At 37.0% G+C, this 21,366-nt stretch overlaps 1 protein-coding gene across 1 annotated transcript in view; it reads right to left on the bottom strand.

The window, feature by feature from the left end:
- Window positions 1-1,779: 1,779 nt before the first annotated feature.
- Window positions 1,780-21,366, bottom strand: part of RTF1 (RTF1 homolog, Paf1/RNA polymerase II complex component) — a 29,264-nt gene continuing 9,677 nt past the window's right edge. Inside the window, exons 4-18 of the mRNA XM_015825436.2 lie at window positions 20,442-20,643; window positions 18,261-18,381; window positions 14,536-14,647; window positions 12,416-12,551; window positions 11,843-12,020; window positions 10,329-10,411; window positions 9,908-9,995; window positions 9,705-9,812; window positions 7,808-7,885; window positions 6,344-6,465; window positions 6,005-6,062; window positions 4,552-4,629; window positions 3,783-3,878; window positions 2,943-3,054; window positions 1,780-2,145 (exon numbers count right to left, since the gene is read on the bottom strand). Of these exons, the coding sequence (XP_015680922.1) occupies window positions 2,039-2,145; window positions 2,943-3,054; window positions 3,783-3,878; window positions 4,552-4,629; window positions 6,005-6,062; window positions 6,344-6,465; window positions 7,808-7,885; window positions 9,705-9,812; window positions 9,908-9,995; window positions 10,329-10,411; window positions 11,843-12,020; window positions 12,416-12,551; window positions 14,536-14,647; window positions 18,261-18,381; window positions 20,442-20,643 (1,679 nt within the window). The 3' untranslated portion in view covers window positions 1,780-2,038. The remainder of the gene's footprint in view (window positions 2,146-2,942; window positions 3,055-3,782; window positions 3,879-4,551; window positions 4,630-6,004; window positions 6,063-6,343; window positions 6,466-7,807; window positions 7,886-9,704; window positions 9,813-9,907; window positions 9,996-10,328; window positions 10,412-11,842; window positions 12,021-12,415; window positions 12,552-14,535; window positions 14,648-18,260; window positions 18,382-20,441; window positions 20,644-21,366) is intronic.

The raw sequence follows: 21,366 nt of genomic DNA, 5'->3' as shown, positions 1-21,366 counted from the left end.
GCTTTATTTACAACTTAAAGAGAAAAAATCTTCTGCACTTTGATTATAAGGCCAATGTCACAAAGTCTACCTCTGGCTGCAAAAGTCTGTCATGGACTGCCATGATATAATTAGGTAGAAACATAAGAAGCTAAATCTTTGCTTGCTTTTTTCTTTCTCTCGTGTCACAGCTTTATAGAAATTGGTGGGCAATCAAAAAACCTGTAAAAGTATTGCAAATCTATTTTTCTACATCAGAAATATTAGTACTGGGGATTGGCTACTACAGATGATATTGGCAGGGGGAAAAATAATCAAGTGATAATATTGTTTATTTACACAGTATATCATGATGACTCCCAGTTATACACTGGCATATTCCAAAAATCCATTTAAAAAAATAACAGCCCACAAAAGCTTGAGAAACGTAGCTTGAAAAAAAGAAAAACAAAGCAAATCAGAATGATTACATATTTACACAACAGTCTGTAAAGCTGTGGACAATCTAGTAAATAAAGCCACACACTTCACACAATGTGACAAAACAATCTACGGAGGAGTTTCCCCTCCCCTTTCATTTCATAGGTTTTACACAGATATGTGTGCCCCTTGCATTAAATAAGCAATTAAAGAAAAATCAAATTAAAGCATCAAGAAGGATACTCACAGATCATGGCCACGAGATTCAAATCTCCACTTAGATGTAACCATAGATATTCTGGGCTTAAAAATGCTTCATGTAAGGTCTCCTTCTGATTCTTGAGCCAGGAAAGTATCCACTAGTGAAACCTCTCATTATTCATGTACTAAATTCAGTATAACCCACGGCAGTTCTGAATTTTTTTGATAAAATGTCTTTTATTTACACGTTGATCTTTACCCCTGAGTGATTATCAAGCAGTCGTGTTTCTTATTCAAGCACTTTGCATGAACAAACCTTTGTTAAGGTTCTCAACCTCACAAGTTGTACCTACCAATGTTATATAGGTCAAATAACTGCAGTTTAAAATAATCTCCCATTTCTACCATACCCTTCCCATTCAGCATTTTTCCCAAAAAAATATGCAAATGAAAAGATATCCAGCCTAGCCTAGAAAAGATGAGGCTGAGCAGCAAAGGGGATGACCACACATATTTCTGTTGAAGGGGGGGTGGGAAATGAAGAGAAGATCCAAGTAGCAGCCAGAGAAGACATAGTGCTCTACCTTCCTATAACAGGTCATTCAAGAGCACATATATTACTGTATTATAAAACCTGATATGGGAGGGAGAGATGAGAGGGATTTTTTACAAAAAGAAACAGAAAAGTGTGAACTTGCACAGTTATTGTTAGCCAGGCCTTTTTTGTTTGTTTTTTTTTAAAAAAAAAATCACATTCACTAAATTGCCCCTGCTGTGTCAGATGCTCAAATGTAGCTGGTAGAAATTCCAGACATCTTTAAAGAACTGTGACAAATACAAATTTACTGCAGGTTAAAAATGATAAAAAAAACATCTGGAAAAAAGTTCACACAGCCCAGCCCACCCCCACAAAAATGTACACTTTCACCCGAAATCTGTTTGTAAATATGCCCCTCTCCAAAGCTAGGAGCAAGGGGAAAGAAGAAGAGGGAAAGGTGCAGGCGACCTTCACAAGAGGTCTTGTGCCATTCGCGGGTAAATTCTCCTTGCCTGGGATGGTGGAAAAGCAGAGTGCTAACACTGCTCGGCCACCAATAGATTCCTGCAGAAATCCAGATTCCAAGTTAACACTGAATACATACAGCCAATTTCAAACAGCTGTACTTCCAAAACGAAAAAAAAATAATCCTTCCTCTCCCTAAAAATAGCATGGATCCATATTTGTGTATCGCAGGAGGAAAGAGCAATAAGGGAAGTCTATACAGCAAAAAGTCAATGATTTATATTACAGATGGCTGGCAATTGTAAAGAGTCTCTTCCTAGCTCTGTAGCTGCTGCTCCAACCCAAAAGGGTCAACTGAAGTAGAAGGGAAGAAAATAAAGGGCGAGAGGAGACCTTGTAGCATGCAGGATCAGAAGCAGCAGAGAGAGGGAATGCTCAAATCAGCCCCCGCCTTTTCTTGTAGTCCTCTAGGTTCAGTGATCGCCGAGGGGCACCATCTTTTGCTGGGGGAGCCTTGGAGGTGATGGCCAGTGTTTTGGACTCTGTGGGAAGACAAGGTGCACACAGACAAATAACTCAGCTGACTGAAGAAAGCAGAAAGCTGTTGAGTTACAGGCAGCCAAGCCAACATACAAGTAGTCCTCGACTATAACAGTTCTATAGTGACCAAAGTTACCATGACATTGAAAAAAAGTGAGTTATGACCATTTTTCACTTACAACCGTTGCAGCCACCCCATGGTCACGTGACCAAAATTCAGACACTTGGCAACCGACTCATATTTACGATGGCTGCAGTGTCCTGAGGTCATGTCATCCCTTTTTGCGACCTTCTGACCAGCAAAGTTAATGGGAAAGCCAGATCCACTTAACAACTGTGTTACTAACTTAAACACAGTGGCAAGAAAGGTAGTAAAATGGGGGCAAATTAACAAATCTTTCACTTAGCAACATACATTTTCGGCTTAATTGTGGTCGTAACTGAAGGATTAGCTGTAATTCTCTTTTCAAGTGCTTTAGAAAGCAGTTTTTCCTACCATAATGCCCCTAGATATGTTGGAGTATAATTCCCAGAGTTCCCATTCCTCAGTCCTTCTTCATTACAATTATTAATTAGTACGGAATAAGCAGCATGTAAGATAGATAGATAGATAGATAGATAGATAGATAGATAGATAGATAAGTAAATAAATTACAAACAACTACTAATCACATTAGCAGATGGTGGTTGCTTACCCACAGCATTAGGTTTTTGCTCAAATACTGCAATTTTGCGAGAGCAACAATTCCTCTTTTTCTCCCCGTTTACTTTTCATCCCTTCAGAAGAAGCAGCACCTACCTGAGCTAGGAACCTGAAGGTCAATTTTCACATCAAAATCATGCACTTTGAAAAGATCCTCTGAGAGATCACTGGCTGTTTTTGAATTCATATCTTTGTCTTTTCCCTGGCTCTGAAAGAGAAATAAGTTTTTAATATTATGGCACAGAACTTAAATCAGGTAGAATTTATAATAAAGAACAGGTGATGTATCTAAATATTTCTGGAACGGAATCATCTTCTCGTGCTCCCAAAGAAATCTTGTTCTATTTTTACAGAGAAAATGCCATTTTCTTGAAGGGCTGGGGAATCTTTTTAAGTCAGAGACAGATATGGAATGCTGCAAGAACATCAGTATTCTCTCACAAAACAGCTGCTATGCCTGACGCAGAAGACCAACAGCTGTTCCAGCTGTCCCTTTTAACCTTCCAATCAAAGCACTGGCTCATTCATGATTGTTATGTTCTAAGAAAACATAAGTGTACAAATGAATGTGGTCCTAATGGCTGGGCATACTTTGTAGTATGCCAGCTTTTCATTTAGTATTTTAAGAATTTAAAAGTAATTAAAGCAGATGGGCCAGTAACCCTGGCAGTCTCCGGGGAAAGTATTGGTGGACAAATTTATGCTCATCAGTTCACATTTGCCCATTCTTGATCTAAGATCGAAACTGCTATTACCTTATATCCGGGGTGGGGAACTATGGCCCATGCTGGCTCAGGAATTCTGGGAGTTGAAGTCCGTAAGTCATACAAGGGCCATTGTTTACCACCTCTGCCTTATATGATTAGAATTCTACAGAATTAAGATTATTTCTTTAAAACTACAGGACAGGATATAATGAATACTTGGAGGACTTGCCTTAGTCATGTCCTTTGGAGCATCAGGCAACACACCAGATCCATATTTTGCATTTAGCTGAGCAAGTATAGCAGCCTGTACAGCAGGATCCCTGGACTGTGGAAAAGAAGATTTATTATTGGTTGGATTACCATTTCCTTTTAAAATGTTATCTTCATTTGGTGCATTCAATAACTATGTATAATTAAAACATAATGTACTGTCTTTTCAAATACAATTAATTTTCCTGTTTTTAGAGTAGGTCGCTACTCTAAAAACAGGAATTTGCATATTAATATAATCTCTACCACTTTACTGTCACTTAGAAAGGTGGTAAAAACGGTGCTCTTCCTCACACAGTGACAGTAGTGAATGGGACTGAAGGACATTGGTATTTATATTGTGTTTTTCTGCTTTTATCATTTTAAGCCACCTAGAATCTGACAGGTAAGCAATATACAAATAATTCTACATGCTGTCCCATAGTGGCACAGTCATTAGAATGCAGTATTGCAAGCTAAATCTGAATTCCCACTTCTAGAAGTTCAATCCCTATACCCTATATATGTCTAAGTGCTATTGCTATTACATGGAATTAAATTAATTCTGCTGAAAAATCTACGCTTTTTTTGCATCTGATAATAGACCAAAACATTATATTAATCTTAATTCATATTAGCTTATGCTTAGTGTTATGTGTGGGATATTTGAATAGCGACTGATAACCAGCATCTCAGATATAAACACCTAATCATATTCTTCACTATATTCAACTTTGCTCTTTACTTACATTTGAGACTATTGTAGGTTTACATTGCCGTCTTGTAAAAGGATCCATTTGCTGGTTTTTCATACTGTGGCTTTCAGCCTTCAAAAACATAGTACAAAGACACATGTTTATGTTAAGCTTCCCTTTCTCAGCATTGCTTCAATAACATATAGAGAGCAGCACTAGCATTAGAATCAGGCAGCCTGCTTCATTCCAATTAAGTTCTTGCTTATGTTGGATTCTTAGCTTCCTAGATGCCTCTGATAAGTCAATGTAGGGAAAAGAACCACTAAAGAAGCATATGGACCATTTATCAAAGGTGAACTATGGTTCTTGGTGACAAAAAAAAATCATCTCTGCAAGGTATTAGAACAGGGGTCCCCAACCCCCAATCCATAGACCGGTACTGAGCCGCGGCATGCCAGCAACTGGGCCGCACAAACAAGCAAAGCCCCATCTGCAGGATTCAGGCAGCACACAAAACCACGCCCTGTCCAGTCCACGGAAAAACCTCTCTCCACGTAACCAGTCCCTGGTGCCCAAAAGGTTGGGGACCTCTGTATTAGAAAGTTAACACTAATATCTTGCATTTCTGATTCTTAAATCAAAGAATAGGCTCTAGGCATTCTAGATGTTAATTAGCATATCTTAAATGGTTGAAATGAATCCAACATAGATTCAACGAATTCCGAGAAGTAGCCCTACTTTTGTTCTGTAAATTTTGTGGAATATGCAGTGCTGTAACAGATGGGACTGAGTACATTTCTTACGCTTCACACAACTAGTTTGCAAACAGATTTTTGTGCCTATATATCACAAAAAGTAGTTTTGCCTCCTGCATACTTGAAGATAAGGCACTTTTTCAAATGCTTGCCCAAATTTTGTAGAAACTCACTTTTTTGCCCATCCCAATATTTATTTAGAGCGTTACCACTACTAATTCAATCGCCTAGTTGAGATTTAAACAGCTTTCTGTGCAAGATCATTTTAGATCTAACCCCTACTGGGACTTCAAAGTAATCCCCCATCGTTTACTAAGTATAACACTCAGAATTAGCAACCTCTAATTTCAGGGTTATTTTCTCCTCTAAAACAGTTTCTCAACCTCATCAACTTTAAATTGTATAGATTTCAACTCCCAAAGTTCCCCAACCAGCATGCTGGGTTCATTATCCACAAAAGCATATTTTGCTTTTTAATCCTAATTTTATAATTGCACCAGGTATTTTTTTCTTTTGCAGACTGCCATTTTTTTTCAATACAAATAGTGTTGTCATTTTCTGTCACCAAACATGAGTACTTTTTAATCAGTTTATGGCTTAAAACTCAAAAAATATTTTGGTATGGCTGTCCAGAAAATCATATACAAATGAAAAAAGCAGTAGTTTCCCCATATATATTTGTTAAATTCAGAAAGCCACTTCTTCAATAAAAATGTGCTTTGTTTTTCCTTTGCTCCATGAACATTACTTACCACTAAAGCTTTTTCAGATTCCACAATATTCCATTCTCTATTTCTCTGGTTGATATAACTGAGAAAAGAAAGATAAATATTTATCCCTGCATTTTAATGATTAAACTTTCTCAATCTGTGGTCATAAAGAAATCTTCTTTTAGAACTCATATCTGAAGATGTATTCCTGTTTTCAATAATGGAAAGAAAGCATCATTTCTAAACATGTAAAAAGTTGCTGCCTTATTAAAAACCATTGGCATGACTTCTCTGAAATAATATCACCATCATCCCTGCCCCAAGTTAAGAAGGGGAGCATAGAAATGGCCTATTGATTTAATTTTCTCTCCAGGTACCAACCTGATGGCTGAAATGTTTTTTGTTCTCTGGCGATCTAAGGCTTCTGCTCTTTCTTCTAACTCATTAAGCTGGTCTTGAATCTGTTTTGCTCTGTCCTGATCTCCCAGGTCTTCTGCCATGGCCTTTAACAAAGAATTATTTATTAGTATTGCATTCTCTCCATTTTACCAGCTGTACTGGTGAGAATTGATTAAAAGTTATAATTATGTTTTATTATGTCAAGTAGATCTTGATTTAAGATATGTTTCAATCAACATATTCTTTGAATATGTTATGTCTAGGAATCAACCTAAATCAGACCCATAGGAATCTAACCGAAACATTTTTGCATGTTATAGGTAATAATTTTAGCTATTCCCTCACAATGTAACATGCCACCTATTGGCAGTGATGAAAACATATGAGGATTTACACATAGTCCTCAACTTACGACACAATTGGGACTAGAATTTTGGCCCCTAAGCAATAAGATTGTTAAGGAAGTCATCGTGTGACTGAATCCAATTTCATAATCATTTTTACTGTAGTCATTAAGTGAATCATGAGGGTTGTTAAGTGAATCACACAGTTGTTAATCAACTGGCTTTCCCAATTGATTTTGCTTGGCAGAACCTGGCTCGGGAAGTCACAACCATGTTCCACAACTATCATATACTGTATGTGAGCAACATATACAACACAACACAACGCCAGTTGCCCGAATTGGGATCACATGGCGGTGTGATAATTGTAACTTTGTTGATGGGTCGTAAGTCATTTTTCTAAGGCTGTTCTATCTTTAAACCGTTGTTAAAGGAACAGTCGTGAGTTGAGGACTATTTATATAGAAAAATGAAGGGAACTGTTTTCTTTCTTCATTTTCTGCAAAAATGAGCCTCATAAAGTAGTAAATGTTAAGCAAAATGTTAATGTGCAAGATTTTGAAGGAGAAATCATAGAAGTTACTAGCGGTATACACATAATAAAAATATTTTGTTTTGAACAGTTTCTGATGACTCATAGTTTGGCAGAAACAAAACACACCCCCTTTCTGTTGCCCCAAGGTTTCAGTTGCAATAAAGCCTGGAAGGATATTAAGAGTGATTTCATGGAGTATGTAGAGAAAAGTTAATTAACATGCCCCCCCCAATGACTTCCAGAAAGAAGAGGGTATTTATTCTCCAGAGTTCTAGGACTTAACCCTTTTGCATGGACCATGGACCTGTTTCTTATAGCAATCATGACAACAGCTCCCAGCATGGTATATCTGCTTGGAACAATTCTGTTTGGTCTGACACTGGAACAAAACAATCCAGTTTCATTCTGAACCCAAAGCAAAACATCCAAAACATGCATTTTGGTTTATGTATGAACCAGCTGAAAACAGCTGTTCCATGCACAGTACTGTTTTAGGTACAAGGCAATTTTCTTTCAGGAAGCCCAAGAATTTATTGAAAATCTAGTACTTTAAGCAATACTATTTACTTTTTCTTTTAGTAGCTGAGTTTTCTTCATGGCATAGTTTGGTGGTGCTTTTCGGAATCTTTCCTTCTCCTTTACTATCTAAAAATGGAAAATGAGAAACTCATTATATTTAACACAAATTTCTTGATGGTTGGCCAACAATCTCTGCAGATAATCCTTGTGGCAATTTTTATTTTATTAAACCCTTTACAAAACACATTATATTGCTAATTGCATGGCCTTTTTAATCCTGTATACCTTATTTATATTTATGTAGTACAATAATAATAAAAAGATTTTAGAACATAATCCATTATATTACATAGTAGCTAAAAATCTACTGATAGACAAAAACTATTAAGATTAAACTCAGCTTAGGAATAATAGAAAAATTTGGTTATATCAATTAGCATAATATATATGCTAACATATACACTTTTGTGTGAAGCATCTCATAGCTACAAAAAAGTAAAAATGTATACTTTGGGAAATCTACATGAACATTTTACAAATTTTCATGCAGATCTTTCTTTAAAAAAAATCATAAATGAGACGAAACAAACTAAATATCCAAACAAGATCATTTTAAGCAATTTGGGATTTGACAAGAGTTGATAATCCTGACTGAGGAACATCCTTAATAAAGTTTTATTAAAATTGGAAATTAACTTATGCAGAAGTTAATTTTTTCCAGAAGTGATCGCACAAATATCTCCTACTACTTTAAATCTCATCTATTTTGTGTGTGTGTGTGAGAGAGAGGGGGGGGGAGGAGGGAGAGAGGGAGAGAGAGGGAGAGAGAGAGAGAGAGAGAGAGAGAGAGAGAGAGAGAGAGAGAGAGAGAGAGAGAGAGAGAGAGAGAGAGACTTTGAGTGCCTTGACCCTTGTGACTGCCTGGACAAAGTTTTCTTGTTTTTTTCAAAAGTGGTTTGCTATTGCCTCCTTTGTTAGGCTGAGTGTGTGTGACTGGCCCAAGGTCATCCTGGTGGCTTTGTGTCTAAGATGGGAATAGAATTCATGATCTCCCAGTTTCTAACCTGATGTCTTAATCCAGAGGTCCCCAAACTCTGGTCCGTGGACCAGCACCGGTCCGTGACATGCAAGAAACCAGTCTATACAAACAAGTGAACCCCCATCCACAGGATGAAGGCAGCATACAAAACCACACCCCCTCCGGTCCGCGGAAAAACCTCTGTCCACGGAACTGGGGGCTGCTGTCTTAATCAATACATCAAAAAGGCTCTCTAAATACAGAATCTTTTTTTATTGTGATGCTCAAATCTGAAAGGAAAAATAATATCCGGGGAAAAAACAGCGCAGTATAGTCTAATCAAAAGTACTGACTATATCTTTTATAACATAGGTCAGTGGTTCTCAACCTTTTTAATGCCGCGACCCCAACCGGTCGTAAGTCGAGGACTAAACGGTCGTAAGTCGAGGACTAAACCGGTCGTAAGTCGAGGACTAAACCGGTCGTAAGTCGAGGACTACCCAACCGGTCGTAAGTCGAGGACTTTCCCTGCCCGGGAGCGCCGTGCATGCGTGGTTCCGCCCCCTGCGCCGGCCGAGGCGTAGCTGGCAAGCGGCAGAGACGGAGCAGGCCGACCACCAGCTGGCCCAGCCCAAGGGAGGTAAGACACCCGCCGGAAAAGGGGAAAAAAATGGCGGACAAAAAAAATGGCGGACAGCCTTGCTTGGCGACCCCCATGAAATGGTCGATCGACCCCAAATGGGGTCCCGACCCGCAGGTTGAGAACCACTGACATAGGTATATGTTATAAATATGGCTTTTAAAATCATGTTATTTTTATAGAACCAAAACATGGCACCCGAGAACATTTCTTTTATAACCTCACCTACCTTTCCATTATGGACCAAATGAATGGTTCCAGCTCAAAAGTACATTTTCTTCATTTACCTCCTCAATGTCCTGGTCATTGAATTTATAGTTGAGGGCTTCTTTGATGGACACTTCTTTCTTGTTTATTTCATCAAGGGTGGGTAACTGCATCCCAGCAGAAAACATCTAATTGCAACAAAAGTTAAAAAAAAAGATATTAAATTTTATTCACTACGCAGCCCTAAGTTCTTGATAAAGCAAACGAAAAAGTAGAAACTTACGGCTTCCTTCCACTTCATGAACTCACTCTCCGTGAATTCCTGATTGGAGACAAACTCTAAGCGGAACACACGCTGGTCATTACCATGCCTGTGAAAAGAAAAAGATTAACTGTAGCTTTTATTTATCACCCAAATTTTGGAGGAGGGAACAGTGATGAAAGCACTCTTAGATTGATTACCTTTTATCTGTATTAAGTCAGTTTATTTCTACTTTTTCTACAAGAAAATATGTTCCAAATGGACTATTACTAGTGAAAGTAAACTATTAGTCCCAATAGGACAGACACTCTTCACTCAAATATTTGCTGGAAATTCACATTACCCTAGAAACGTATCCTAAGATGAAATGTATTCATTTTCTCTTGATTCAGGATAATTACACCCCCCCCCCCCAAGATGATAAGACTTTCAGACATCTCACCTTAACTGCAACCCTTTATTTGTCCTGGTAGCTCCAAGCTGATATACTTTTGCTGTCTCTACAACACCAGTTATTTCCGCCACCTGAAACAAATGACAACAAAACAAAAAAGATGGGACTTTACTATATATACATTTTCTCAGCAAAGTAGAAAAATCAAAGGAAATCTAGTGGGAAGTGAGAATAGAAGGATCTGAAGTAAAATGTAAAGCAGGGGTGTCAAACTCACAACGTCACGTGACGTATCACAACTTTTTTGCCATTGCCGGCAATGGGGTAGGCACGGTTTTGCTATGATGCATCCGGCCCGTGGGCCGGCAGTTTGACACCCCTGATGTAAAGCATATTAGTTAATTTGCAATTATACTCTTAATTTATCAGACACAGGATTACATAAGAGCTTCATTTAGTTTATTATCTAACAAGAACTTACAATTTCTTCATGAGTGGGACAGAAAGAATTTTAAGATTAAAAAAATGTTAAGTAAAGCTCAACAAATGCGTATACTCTTCATTTGAAACAATACAACATTCCATGTTAAATAGTTAAAGATGGTTTGCAAATGGAATGACTCCTTCCATCAGTTGAAGACCAATATCTGGCAGAATGACTATGCTGATGGTCTTTTTTTGTTAATTCTCCCATTCGTGTTTTAATTCCTTGCTTCTTTTAAAAAGCTAATTTGAAGAACTTGTGTTCTCTCTGGAACAGATCTGATATAAATCAGGGATGTCAAACTGGCCTGCGGGTTGATTGCATCCTGTGGAGGCCGCGCCCACCCTAGCTCCGGCAATGTGAAAGTTGTGATACATCACGACACATTGTGTGACGCAGCGAGTTTGACACCCGTGATATAAATTATTTCTAGGGGAAGAAACCGTAAAGGTTTCTTTCCTTACCTTCCATTTTTGAGAATTTTGTCTGGACCTATCCTGAATTTTTTAACTGAATTTGACTGCTCAAAAATATTTTAATTATTCAACAACAAAATCTATCTGTCTGTCTGTCTGTCTGTCCGTCCGTCCATCCTTCCCTCCCTCCCAAATATATTAGTAGGACATAATAAAGGACGATTCACAACCAATTCTTTGTACTCCTCTCCTTGTTTAGACCTCTCAAATTGTTCCCTAATGAAATGAAATGGTCACAAAATGAACAAACGATGAGAGAAACTGACAGATACTGCAAAGATTATTGGTTGATACTGTCCCATTTAGATAAAGTTATCTCATGCAGTAATGCTAGTGTTACTCTCACTCTGGCATGTGTTGTTGTCAGGCAAAGAAGTTTGGACATGGGTGCATACACTGGTTAGAAAACGATTTTTTTAAACAAAATATATTATTACCATATTTGCAAACATATTTATCACTAAATGAGGTAGCTGTTATGCAAGGGGAGGGGCTATACCATTAATTACCAGCTTTCACTTCATCATATTTTGAAAAAGCTCCATGAACAAAACTTGCTTTTTTTATTACCAACATGGGAAAATACACAAGGGTATGCTTACTCTGTAAACTGGTTTGCTATTGTGGTTTCCTATTCCAATGCGCACAAAGCAACCAGTGACTGTTTTGGCAAAGAAAGGCATGTGACACCATCGCTCCAGTTTGTGTCGGGATAATCGAACCCGATTCAGTTCTTCAGGTAGAGACACTGGTTGTGATTTAGGAGGAATTTCTTCTTTCCTGGTTTGATGGGAAAGCAAAAGCAACTGTAAGGAAATAATTCACATCTTTAAACAGTCTGAAATTACCACATTCATATACTAGAAAATAAAAACGATTAAATTCATAAACATGTAGGCATTTTAATTAAATAAATATATTTTGATTTTTTTAAAATTAGGGGCTCGATGAGCAATCTCTAGAATGCTGTGAGTACCATCAGCTTTATTAAGTTACTTAACTAGATAAGGGAGCCATATGTTCTATTATCTATTATATTTACATAGCACTTTTGTTCAAACAACAATTAACTGAACTGTGAAGACAGAAATCATTAAAGTAGTAATGTAAATTTCAAGATCTAAAAGAATAGAAATTGTATCTGCTACATATCAAAGTAGATATTGAATACTTACTCTTCTTCTTCATCAGAAGATGAAGATCTGGATGAATGATCAGTTTTCTCACTAGATTTATCATCTTCTTCCTCTTCTTCATCATCTGAGTATACTTCGCTTGTTTTTAATGGTTGCTTCTTTGCAAGTAACTCAGCTACAATGGGGGGGGGGGGAACCACATTTTAGTGTATAAAGCTGTATCTGGCTTAAGTCTGCTCCAATGCAATCTGCTCGTATTCTCAGGTCTTTAATTGAGCACGTTTGTGAATTCTGCCACATGTACATCCAGCACTGACAGTAAATTCGATGAGAGGATGTGAGTGCTTGTACATGAAGTTGGGCCACAGATATAAATGGAGGATCCTGTTCATGTACCACCTGACCTGCTGTTCTCCAGGATCATTTCTTGAGCTTGTTGCATAAAGTAGGCATGTGTTAGATCTCTTGGTTGTTTCAAAGAAAGTAAATATAATATTAAGATGGAAAATATTACTCTGAGTCGTCCGCTCAGAGATTGCTCCCTAGTTCAGATGAGAACTGTCACCATCCAGAACATCTAAAAACTGAGAGGTCCAATTAAAATGGTTTGCCCTGGGCCCTTTTGGATCCTGATGAGTACTTGTGATTTTTCACTAAGCTGACAATTTCACTGAGTACCAAAATAAGCTATGGAGTCTGAAAATTACCCCCTAGTAATCTTTCTCAGTCTGCCAATCCCAGGTTAGCTTTCTGAGAACTCTGAGAGATGAAGCCACACAAGCAATGCTTGGAGCATCCACAGATGAGCACAGTAAGTAAACTTGATTGAGTAGGTGTTAGAACTCATGTTCGAGCCTACACGGAGACAACAAAGATGAAGAATCAATTTGTCACCATTGTTATATCAGTGGGTTGTTATAAAATGGCACAATTGGTACAATTTAAAATTGGGGGGAAATTAAGCTGCTGTGACTGCACATTTTTGCAAGAGTTGCTTAAATTTGAATCTAGATGCTTTACAATGTGGTCTAAGATTCATCTTTTAATGAAGTGGATATGGAATCTCTGATATTTGCTCTATCATTTATGGCTTGGATCCATGTCTCTTTTTTTTTGGCTCCTTTGGGTTGGCTGTGAAAGCCATGATTAGCTGCACTTTGGGGAATTATTATCATCATCTTTCCAGGAAAGGAAGCCATGCTAAATACCAGTGGGAGGCTTTTTAAAGAGGCTTTCCTTGGATCCAGGTATGTTGGGCAATTACTGCCATGTTCCTAAAATGATGGTCAAGTTTTTGTTGCAGAATGCCCTGAAGGAAGAAGATTATATGGAATTCTTCTACTCTAAGTTCAGGCCTAGGCATGGGACAGAAATGGCATTTGTTACTTGGAGGGTGACAGTCAGGATCTGGATTGGGGAAACATTTTCCCCTTATTCTACTTGACCAAATATATTTCTATGCAATAGTTTTGGAACTTTCCAAAACAGAGTTCAGAAATAACAAGACACATCCAAAATAGCTCTTGGCTTTTAAAAAAATTACAAAGAAAATTAGCTTCACTGTGAAATAATTACATTTACTGAAAGATAATTTAATTCAACTGTAAATATTATTGATGAAATCTAAAATATATTTATGAATGTTAAAAAAAAGCACCAGAGAAGTGATAGCTACTGATTTGAAAATCTGGGAAGGAATTTGACAAATTAATGGGCTACCAATAATGGGCAGTCATTACGGTCATTGCACTATGTCCAAGACACTACAATGCCTCTGAATACTACCACTAGAGAAGGAATTGCTAATGAGCATCTGAAAAGTATCTAGTGAGCCACCACAAGAAAGAGGATGATGGACCAGATTAAGTTGTGCTTTCTTTCAAAACAAGGAATATTCAAGAACAATCAAGGATGTCTTTCCATCTTATAAATAATATAGAAATAGTAGGGACCTCAGTGGAATCTACAGTGTATGGTTTATGTTCATCCTATCTTTTTTCTTCAACTAAACCAGGGGTCTTCAAACTTGGCCCTTTTATGACTTGTGGACTTCAACTTCAAGCAATGTTGGCTGAGGAATTCTGGGAGTTGAAGTCCACAAGTCATAAAAGGGCCAAGTTTGAAGACTCCTGAACTAAACAATACATGTTTGAACTTACCTGTTCTGTTCTTCCTTTTCTCCCTTTCTGCTTTTAGCTCTTCCATGGCTTGGGATTTCTTATCCAACTTTTCATCTCGTTTTGACCGTCTCTCTTTATTATGTGACATCACCTATAGAAACATATAATTCCAACTATCTTAAAAAATATTTGATTAGATTTTACCAAGAGATGAGCCTTTGCAGTGGTATATTGTCCTAAGTCTACTCTTTAGTTTTGGTATTTCTGAGCAAAAACCTTTTTTATTTTTCCATATTTTTGTCAATTCAATCAAGCTCATAATTCTTATGCTGTTTAATTGATCTTTTGATTTTATTTATTTCTCTGTACAGTATTAAAAATTTTATTGCAGTTTAAAATGCAGCTTATTAGAAGGACAGGAAATAATATATATTTTTGCAGTTGGTGCAAAGTTTATTTTTACTGTATTAATCTGATAAATATCCTGCTTTTCCTCCAGGAGCAAAAAGTGACATCTACATTTTTCTTAAAAAATAAAATACAGTTTCTCTAAAAAAACCCTTAGTGGTTTATAGTATTATCTACAAACTGAACAGCAATATATTACTATAAACTGCACTATATAGCTAAAAACATAAACCTAATCTGCTATACAAAAAAGTTATATAATCTTCATTAAAATCCTCCATCGATTTGCATGAGTGTAGTACAAATTCAGTAAATAATCAAATAAATAAACTTAATACACATTTTAAAAATGATTGCATAATATACAGATGAATAGTAAAAAAAATGGTCAATTCAATCATTTTGATGTATAGATTCTTTAAAAAGAATATAAATAATCAAAAGCGAAAGCAGGTTTTCAGCAACTGTTCCAGTCAAATATAGCCATAAAACTAAGACAACTTAGAAAAGGGGACGGGCATATTAAAAATAAAAGAGGCAGTTAATAATTGGATGTTTTTTTAACAAAAGAAAAAAATTAAGACAAGTAACATTGGCATTATCTCCAGCAGGGGGAAAATTAATCCTTTGTGAGAAATTAATCAGACATTCTGAAATTAAGCACAGATATATTTTGTTGATATAACTCCTTTGTAAACAACTTAGATTTTATCCACCCTCTTCATAACACTTTTCTTCTTTTAATAACCCTGTAATCCTTTGTATCGGGGTGGAGTCAAGGCGACTGAATGGAGCTGAACGTTTATTGGCTGGATGCCCTTCCTGACGCCTACAGAGTTCGCAGCAGATATTTTCTCTTTGTGTCCTGATAGAGAAACATCTGCCCCTGCCTAGGATTGAACTCCCAACTTCCTGAGTGTGAGGCGAGTGTCTTCACCTTTAGGCCACAGCACTGCTCCACACTCTTCGTAATATTACATTGTTAAATAAATGTCTCTTTGTTGATTTTTTTTCAACCTAACCTCTGTGTAAACAAGAAAGGTATAATAAATTCTAATACCTATCTCAATGTAAGATGAAACTTCAATATTTATAAATATATAATATCAGTTTATTCTTTGGGATGGTCTTAAAGGATATTTATTCATCATAAAATAAGACCAAACAAATTCCTTCACCGCTGCCCCAGAAATGGTATTGATATTGAGCAGATTCTCCTGCTACTCTAGAGGAGCATTCCTTAAACTGCTTTCTCTCAACCCTTTTCTATTTTTAAAACTTATGGAGGATCTCAAAACAGCTTTGGTTTGCATGATTTCTATTTATCTATGTTTACCATATTAAGAATTAAAACTGATAGATTCATAGAATATGTAATTATTGAATCATGTAAAAATAATCATTAAGTCTATTAGATATTAACATATTTTTCATGATTTTTTAAATAAAAATGAGGAGATACTATTTTAAATTTTTGGAAATATTTTCCATAATCTGGCTTAAAAGAAGATAGTTGAATTCTCATATTTGCTTCTGTGTATCATCTATTATGATATGTTTTAGTTGATGTATATGAAGAAAATCTGGCTTTGCACAAATGTTTATTTGGAAAAGGGAGTGGTATTTTGACAGCCTTTTTAGATAATTGTGGATATTTTTATTTAATACTACACCAAAACTCGATAAGAGGTAGTTTCTGAAATGTTAGGTGTGATGCTAAATCTGACATGAACTTTTCATATTTGGTTATATTACAATCTAGTGCACTTTAAATGGAATTTTTACCCATGCATGGTTTTCTAATATCATGCTTTGATCATCTAGAAAATATTGGTTATGTAGATTTTGCAAAAGTTGGCATATTTCATTTTGTTGGTCCCACTCCAACAAAACAGTCCCAAGCCCACAATATCTTTGCCAGTACAGGTATTTGTTTTAGGGCGCAATCTACCACAACCTAAACAAAACAGACCATTCAAGTCCTGAGTCCTATAAAAAAAGGAAGAAGCAGCCAGTAAGATGGCTGCTGGACTAGGTGGCAGCCACAGGATGCACATCCATTCTTCTGCAGCACCATCACCCACCCACCAGCATTCACCTGGGTATCCCAGTCCTCCTCTCAAGCAGGACTCCAACACCCAGGGCTGCAACCATAGCCACTGTAATGTAGAAAACAGGCCAACCTGCCAACCTTTTCCCAGAGTACACCACAAAATGGAAGATGGAAAATAGGCTGTGGCCCGCTGTATCTTCAGGGGCGGCCCAAATACCACCAGACAGCTTCAGCAAAAATACCTAATCCACAGCCCCGCCAGCAACACCACTAGCCTCCCATACCATTCCACACCATTCAGTGCTCCTGATGCTGAGATGCCATTGTCTGCAACCAGCTTGCCAACCCTGCTGCTTGGATAGGTCCAGGAAGGGCTGCAGCTGTTCCTCTGCCATCCATTACTGCTACCACTTCTCACAATTGAGTGGATTTTAATATTGTATTATTTTTCAACATAGGCTGGTAAATAATTTTGATTTTGCGGACAGCTGAAAGGATGTTAGGGAACCCACTGCTAACATCAGATGTACTTGCTTTGACAACAGATAGAAATGCAGCCATTTTTCTCTATTGTTTTTAGAGTTAGTTGATGTTGGGAGGGGGAATGTGGATGAGAGTCCAGCTAGTCATAACAATAATAACTCAGCCGTGGGAACCCAAGGCCATTGGGCCCAGAGTTGATAGAGTTTTGGCGGGCTGGAGAGCTGGGGAGAAAGCGAGCACTTCAAGCTAATTGGGGAATGTGATTTATGACTGTTTATTGGAGGAGGGAATTGTGCTTTGTTACTTTGTATCCAGGGGAGGGGAATTTAGTTTTTGGTTTCGACTATGTAGTGCCGATACTTTGTTTCTCGAATAAAAGATTCTTTAAGGTAAACAATGCCTCGAAGTTCTTTTGAAGAGTTTCATCTGTTGGAATCATGACATATTGTTCTAGAGAAATTTCTGGCATTACAGGGGGACATAAAACAGAGAGGAGAAAGGACTTTACGGTCGATTTCACTCATGTAGCACTGGATATAATTCATTATGAAACATTTGCTTTTGCTGCAACAGGCAAAACACAGATATATTATCACAATTAGTTTTATCAAAGACTGCTATGCAAATAAGAGACATTATATAAAAGAATCAGCTCAGAATATTTTATGATATTAAAATACTTGGTTACAGCATTAAGGACTAATTATTTATCCAGTGTAGTTAGATGTAGTTAGATAAATGGTAATTTAAGCAATCTTACAAATATGTTATAAGTAGTCTCAATTTTTTTTTTATAAAGTGTGATTTATATATTTCTTACCTGGGATTCCTGGATCTGTGTGAGCTTTTTCTTTTCCTGTTCTTCTTCTTGCTTTTTCCTTTTCTTTTTCTCTTTCTTTTCTTTCTTTTTTGCTGTCTTTAATTTTTTCTTTATTTCAAACCTGGGTTCAATCAAAGGAAAAAATAAGTAGAAGTCTCCAATTAATTCAGGAAGAAGCAAATTGGTACACTGAATTCAAACTTAATGTAAAATATTATTTTTAATTTTTTTGTTTTCTAAAGGCATAAAATGATTAAATCTTTTGTAACAGTGTGATATGGGTGGCATACAAATTTAATCAATAAATAAATAAATAACATTTGCAGTAAATGAGATTTTTTCAAATCTAAACTATGCAAATTACTGGCACTATTAAATACTTATTTAATTCCAAAGCAGAAACTAATATGTAGAATTATGAGACGTAAAGCTTTTTTTAGAAGGAAAATAACTTTTGTTATAAATAATGTTCATATATTTTATTTAAGAAATTTATTTACACCTCTCTAGCAACTCTGGGCAGTGTACAGTAAAAACATTTGAAACAAAAAACTCCCAAAAGAAAAGCAACATTTAAAAGAGAAACATACAGGACCTGCCACCCACTTTAGCTCAAGGCCTGGGGAAACAGCTACATTTTCAGTGCTTCAGAGACCTTTTCATATGTATCTTGAAAAAGTCAGATGCAGAGCTGTGGAGAATCTGCCCACTCTTCCTGACTAGCCAGTTTAATGGCAAGAAACCAAAGCAGCCTATCAGCTGTCTGGAATAGACTGGATTTCTGGTTTCCTACTGATAATGGCAGTTGGATCCTAGTAATTTGCTGTGAGTTGTTGCATGCACATGTATTTCTTACAACAAAGGGATATAGAATTGTAAATGCTTTTACACTTGGAGGTTTGGCCAGGTTTTTTTTTTTTGAGAAACAGTCAACGTTATATTTATTTATATTTCTTCTGTATATATTTGGGCTGCACTGTGATGCATTATTATTTCTACAACATTTATTAACCTCTCAATTGTTACCAGTGTTGTGCAAAATGACTATCATTATATAAGGTGTTTTGACTGTGGAGACGACCATGAACAGATTGTGCAAAATTGAGAAGTGCTTTTGTCTATGCACAGCCGTGGAAAATATACGTTCCAAAAAGGTGCTCCAAGCTGGAGATAGTGGAGGAAAGGGTGGCAGCACCCAGCAGCAGAGAGAAACGGGCCACACAGCAGCACAGAATTCAGATGTACATGAGGTAGTGATGGGGGGAAAAAACATGAAGAAGACCAGGTAGGTCGCACAGGCTGATCAGACCTGTGAATTCAATTGTGAATGGCTAAGGCACGGGTGTCAAACTCGTCATGTGACATGTTGTGATGTATCACGACTTTTTTTGCATTGCTGGACTGGGGTGGGTGCAGCCTCTGCATGATGCAACTGGCCCGCGGGCCGGCATTTGACACCCCTGGGCTAAGAGAAAGCAAAAGAAAGATGGATACTGAGAAAATTATTAGATGGACTAGAACACACAGACCATGAAGAGAAGTAGGGGAAAAGGGACTACATGCTCCAGCCTTGCCCTCCTTTATACTCATCCATATTTGCTTTGGTTGAAACCTCATCTACTTTGATGGAAAATGACAGACTTAGAACGGTGTGACCGAACGTAACATTTTAGTCCATGCATGGAGCAGTAACATTTTAGTCCAGGGGTCCTCAACCTTGGCAACTTTAAGACTTGTGGACTTCAACTCCCAGAATTCCTCAGCCAGCAAAGTCTTAAAGTTGCCAAGGTTGAGGACCCCTGTTTTAGTCCATGCATGGAGAAAAACCACATTTCTCATTTTATGCAAACCTCTAATTGTACCCCATTATTTCTGTCATGATCAAGTAACTGCGTTGCCTTAACCATGGATCAATAAAAGTGAAATGAAAAACCAAAAGATACAGGTACCATCTTACATTTTAATGATAATTATTTATGCATATACATTTCTTCTATAGCTATGCTTGTTTTTCACAGGAAAAAACCAAACACTAGCCAGAAACCAATTTGCTGGCATTTTGTTCAGAAACCTGAAAAATGATATGCAGCAAAAGGAAAGAAAATATTTATCTGAAAAAGTCCAAAATGATATGAATGTTGCATAAATACAGTAATATGAAACGGCTGCCCAAAAACTCACCTTTTCTTCAAAACTTCTCTCTTCTCTATCCGATTAAACAATTCCTGCTCTCTTTCTTTTTCTGTCATCTGTTCTAGGCGAGCTCTATCTTCTTCGTCACCCATAAAATCCTCCCCATAGCCATCAGTAAATTCATCTTCAGATGAAGTTTCAGAGTCTGAGCTACTGCAAGAGCCATTGCTTTCAGAGTCAGATACTTCCCCTGAAAGAAAACGGAGAGAATCATCTACTGGGAGGCAATCAAGGAACTCATAATTAGGAAAGGCTCATAACCATTTTTTCTTACTCATGCATCTCCATTCTGCCTCTGCATACCCAGTTACATTTGAATTCTAAGCTTTGCAGGCAGATGCCTACCATTTAAGCTAGAAAGCTATGGTTAGAAAACAGTACATAGAATAATAATAATAGAATGCCTCACATGCTTGTGAGAAGTCAGCATGTGTCACTGACAAACCTTGAAACTGTTAAAGATAATAAACTTCATAGATCCTTATTAGCCCTTGCTGAACTGTGATTACTTGATTAACTAGACCGACTCCATATAAAATTAACTTGTAGGACTGAATAGAAATTACTTTAAAGCAAAATCTATAGGAATTTGCCAAAGGTCCAAGAAACTCAAGAATTCAGAATATTCCCAAATGCAAATTAGGTTACCAGCAATACCACATTTCAAGAGCACTCTGAAAAGTAAACCAAAGCTCCAAAATTTATTAAAAATAAAAATAGCTGAAAAATCTTGTTCTTTATAATTTTCCTCATCCAAACTGTATCCTCTTCTTTACAGCTATATTTTTCCTACACTGAACCCAAATTCTCTATATTTGGCTTCTCCCCCCAGAAATATTTTTCAGGTGTTTTATTGGAATGTGATTTATATTTAAGTATACAGTTACTAACAAGCTTTTAGAATGCTAGGCAC

Source organism: Protobothrops mucrosquamatus, unplaced genomic scaffold (assembly GCF_001527695.2).
Source record: "Protobothrops mucrosquamatus isolate PMUCROS unplaced genomic scaffold, P.Mucros_1.0 scaffold2635, whole genome shotgun sequence".
In the NCBI taxonomy this organism is placed as follows: domain Eukaryota; kingdom Metazoa; phylum Chordata; class Lepidosauria; order Squamata; family Viperidae; genus Protobothrops; species Protobothrops mucrosquamatus.
The sequence above is the reverse complement of the archived record's forward strand: the minus strand, read 5'-3'. Positions and strand labels throughout refer to the sequence as shown.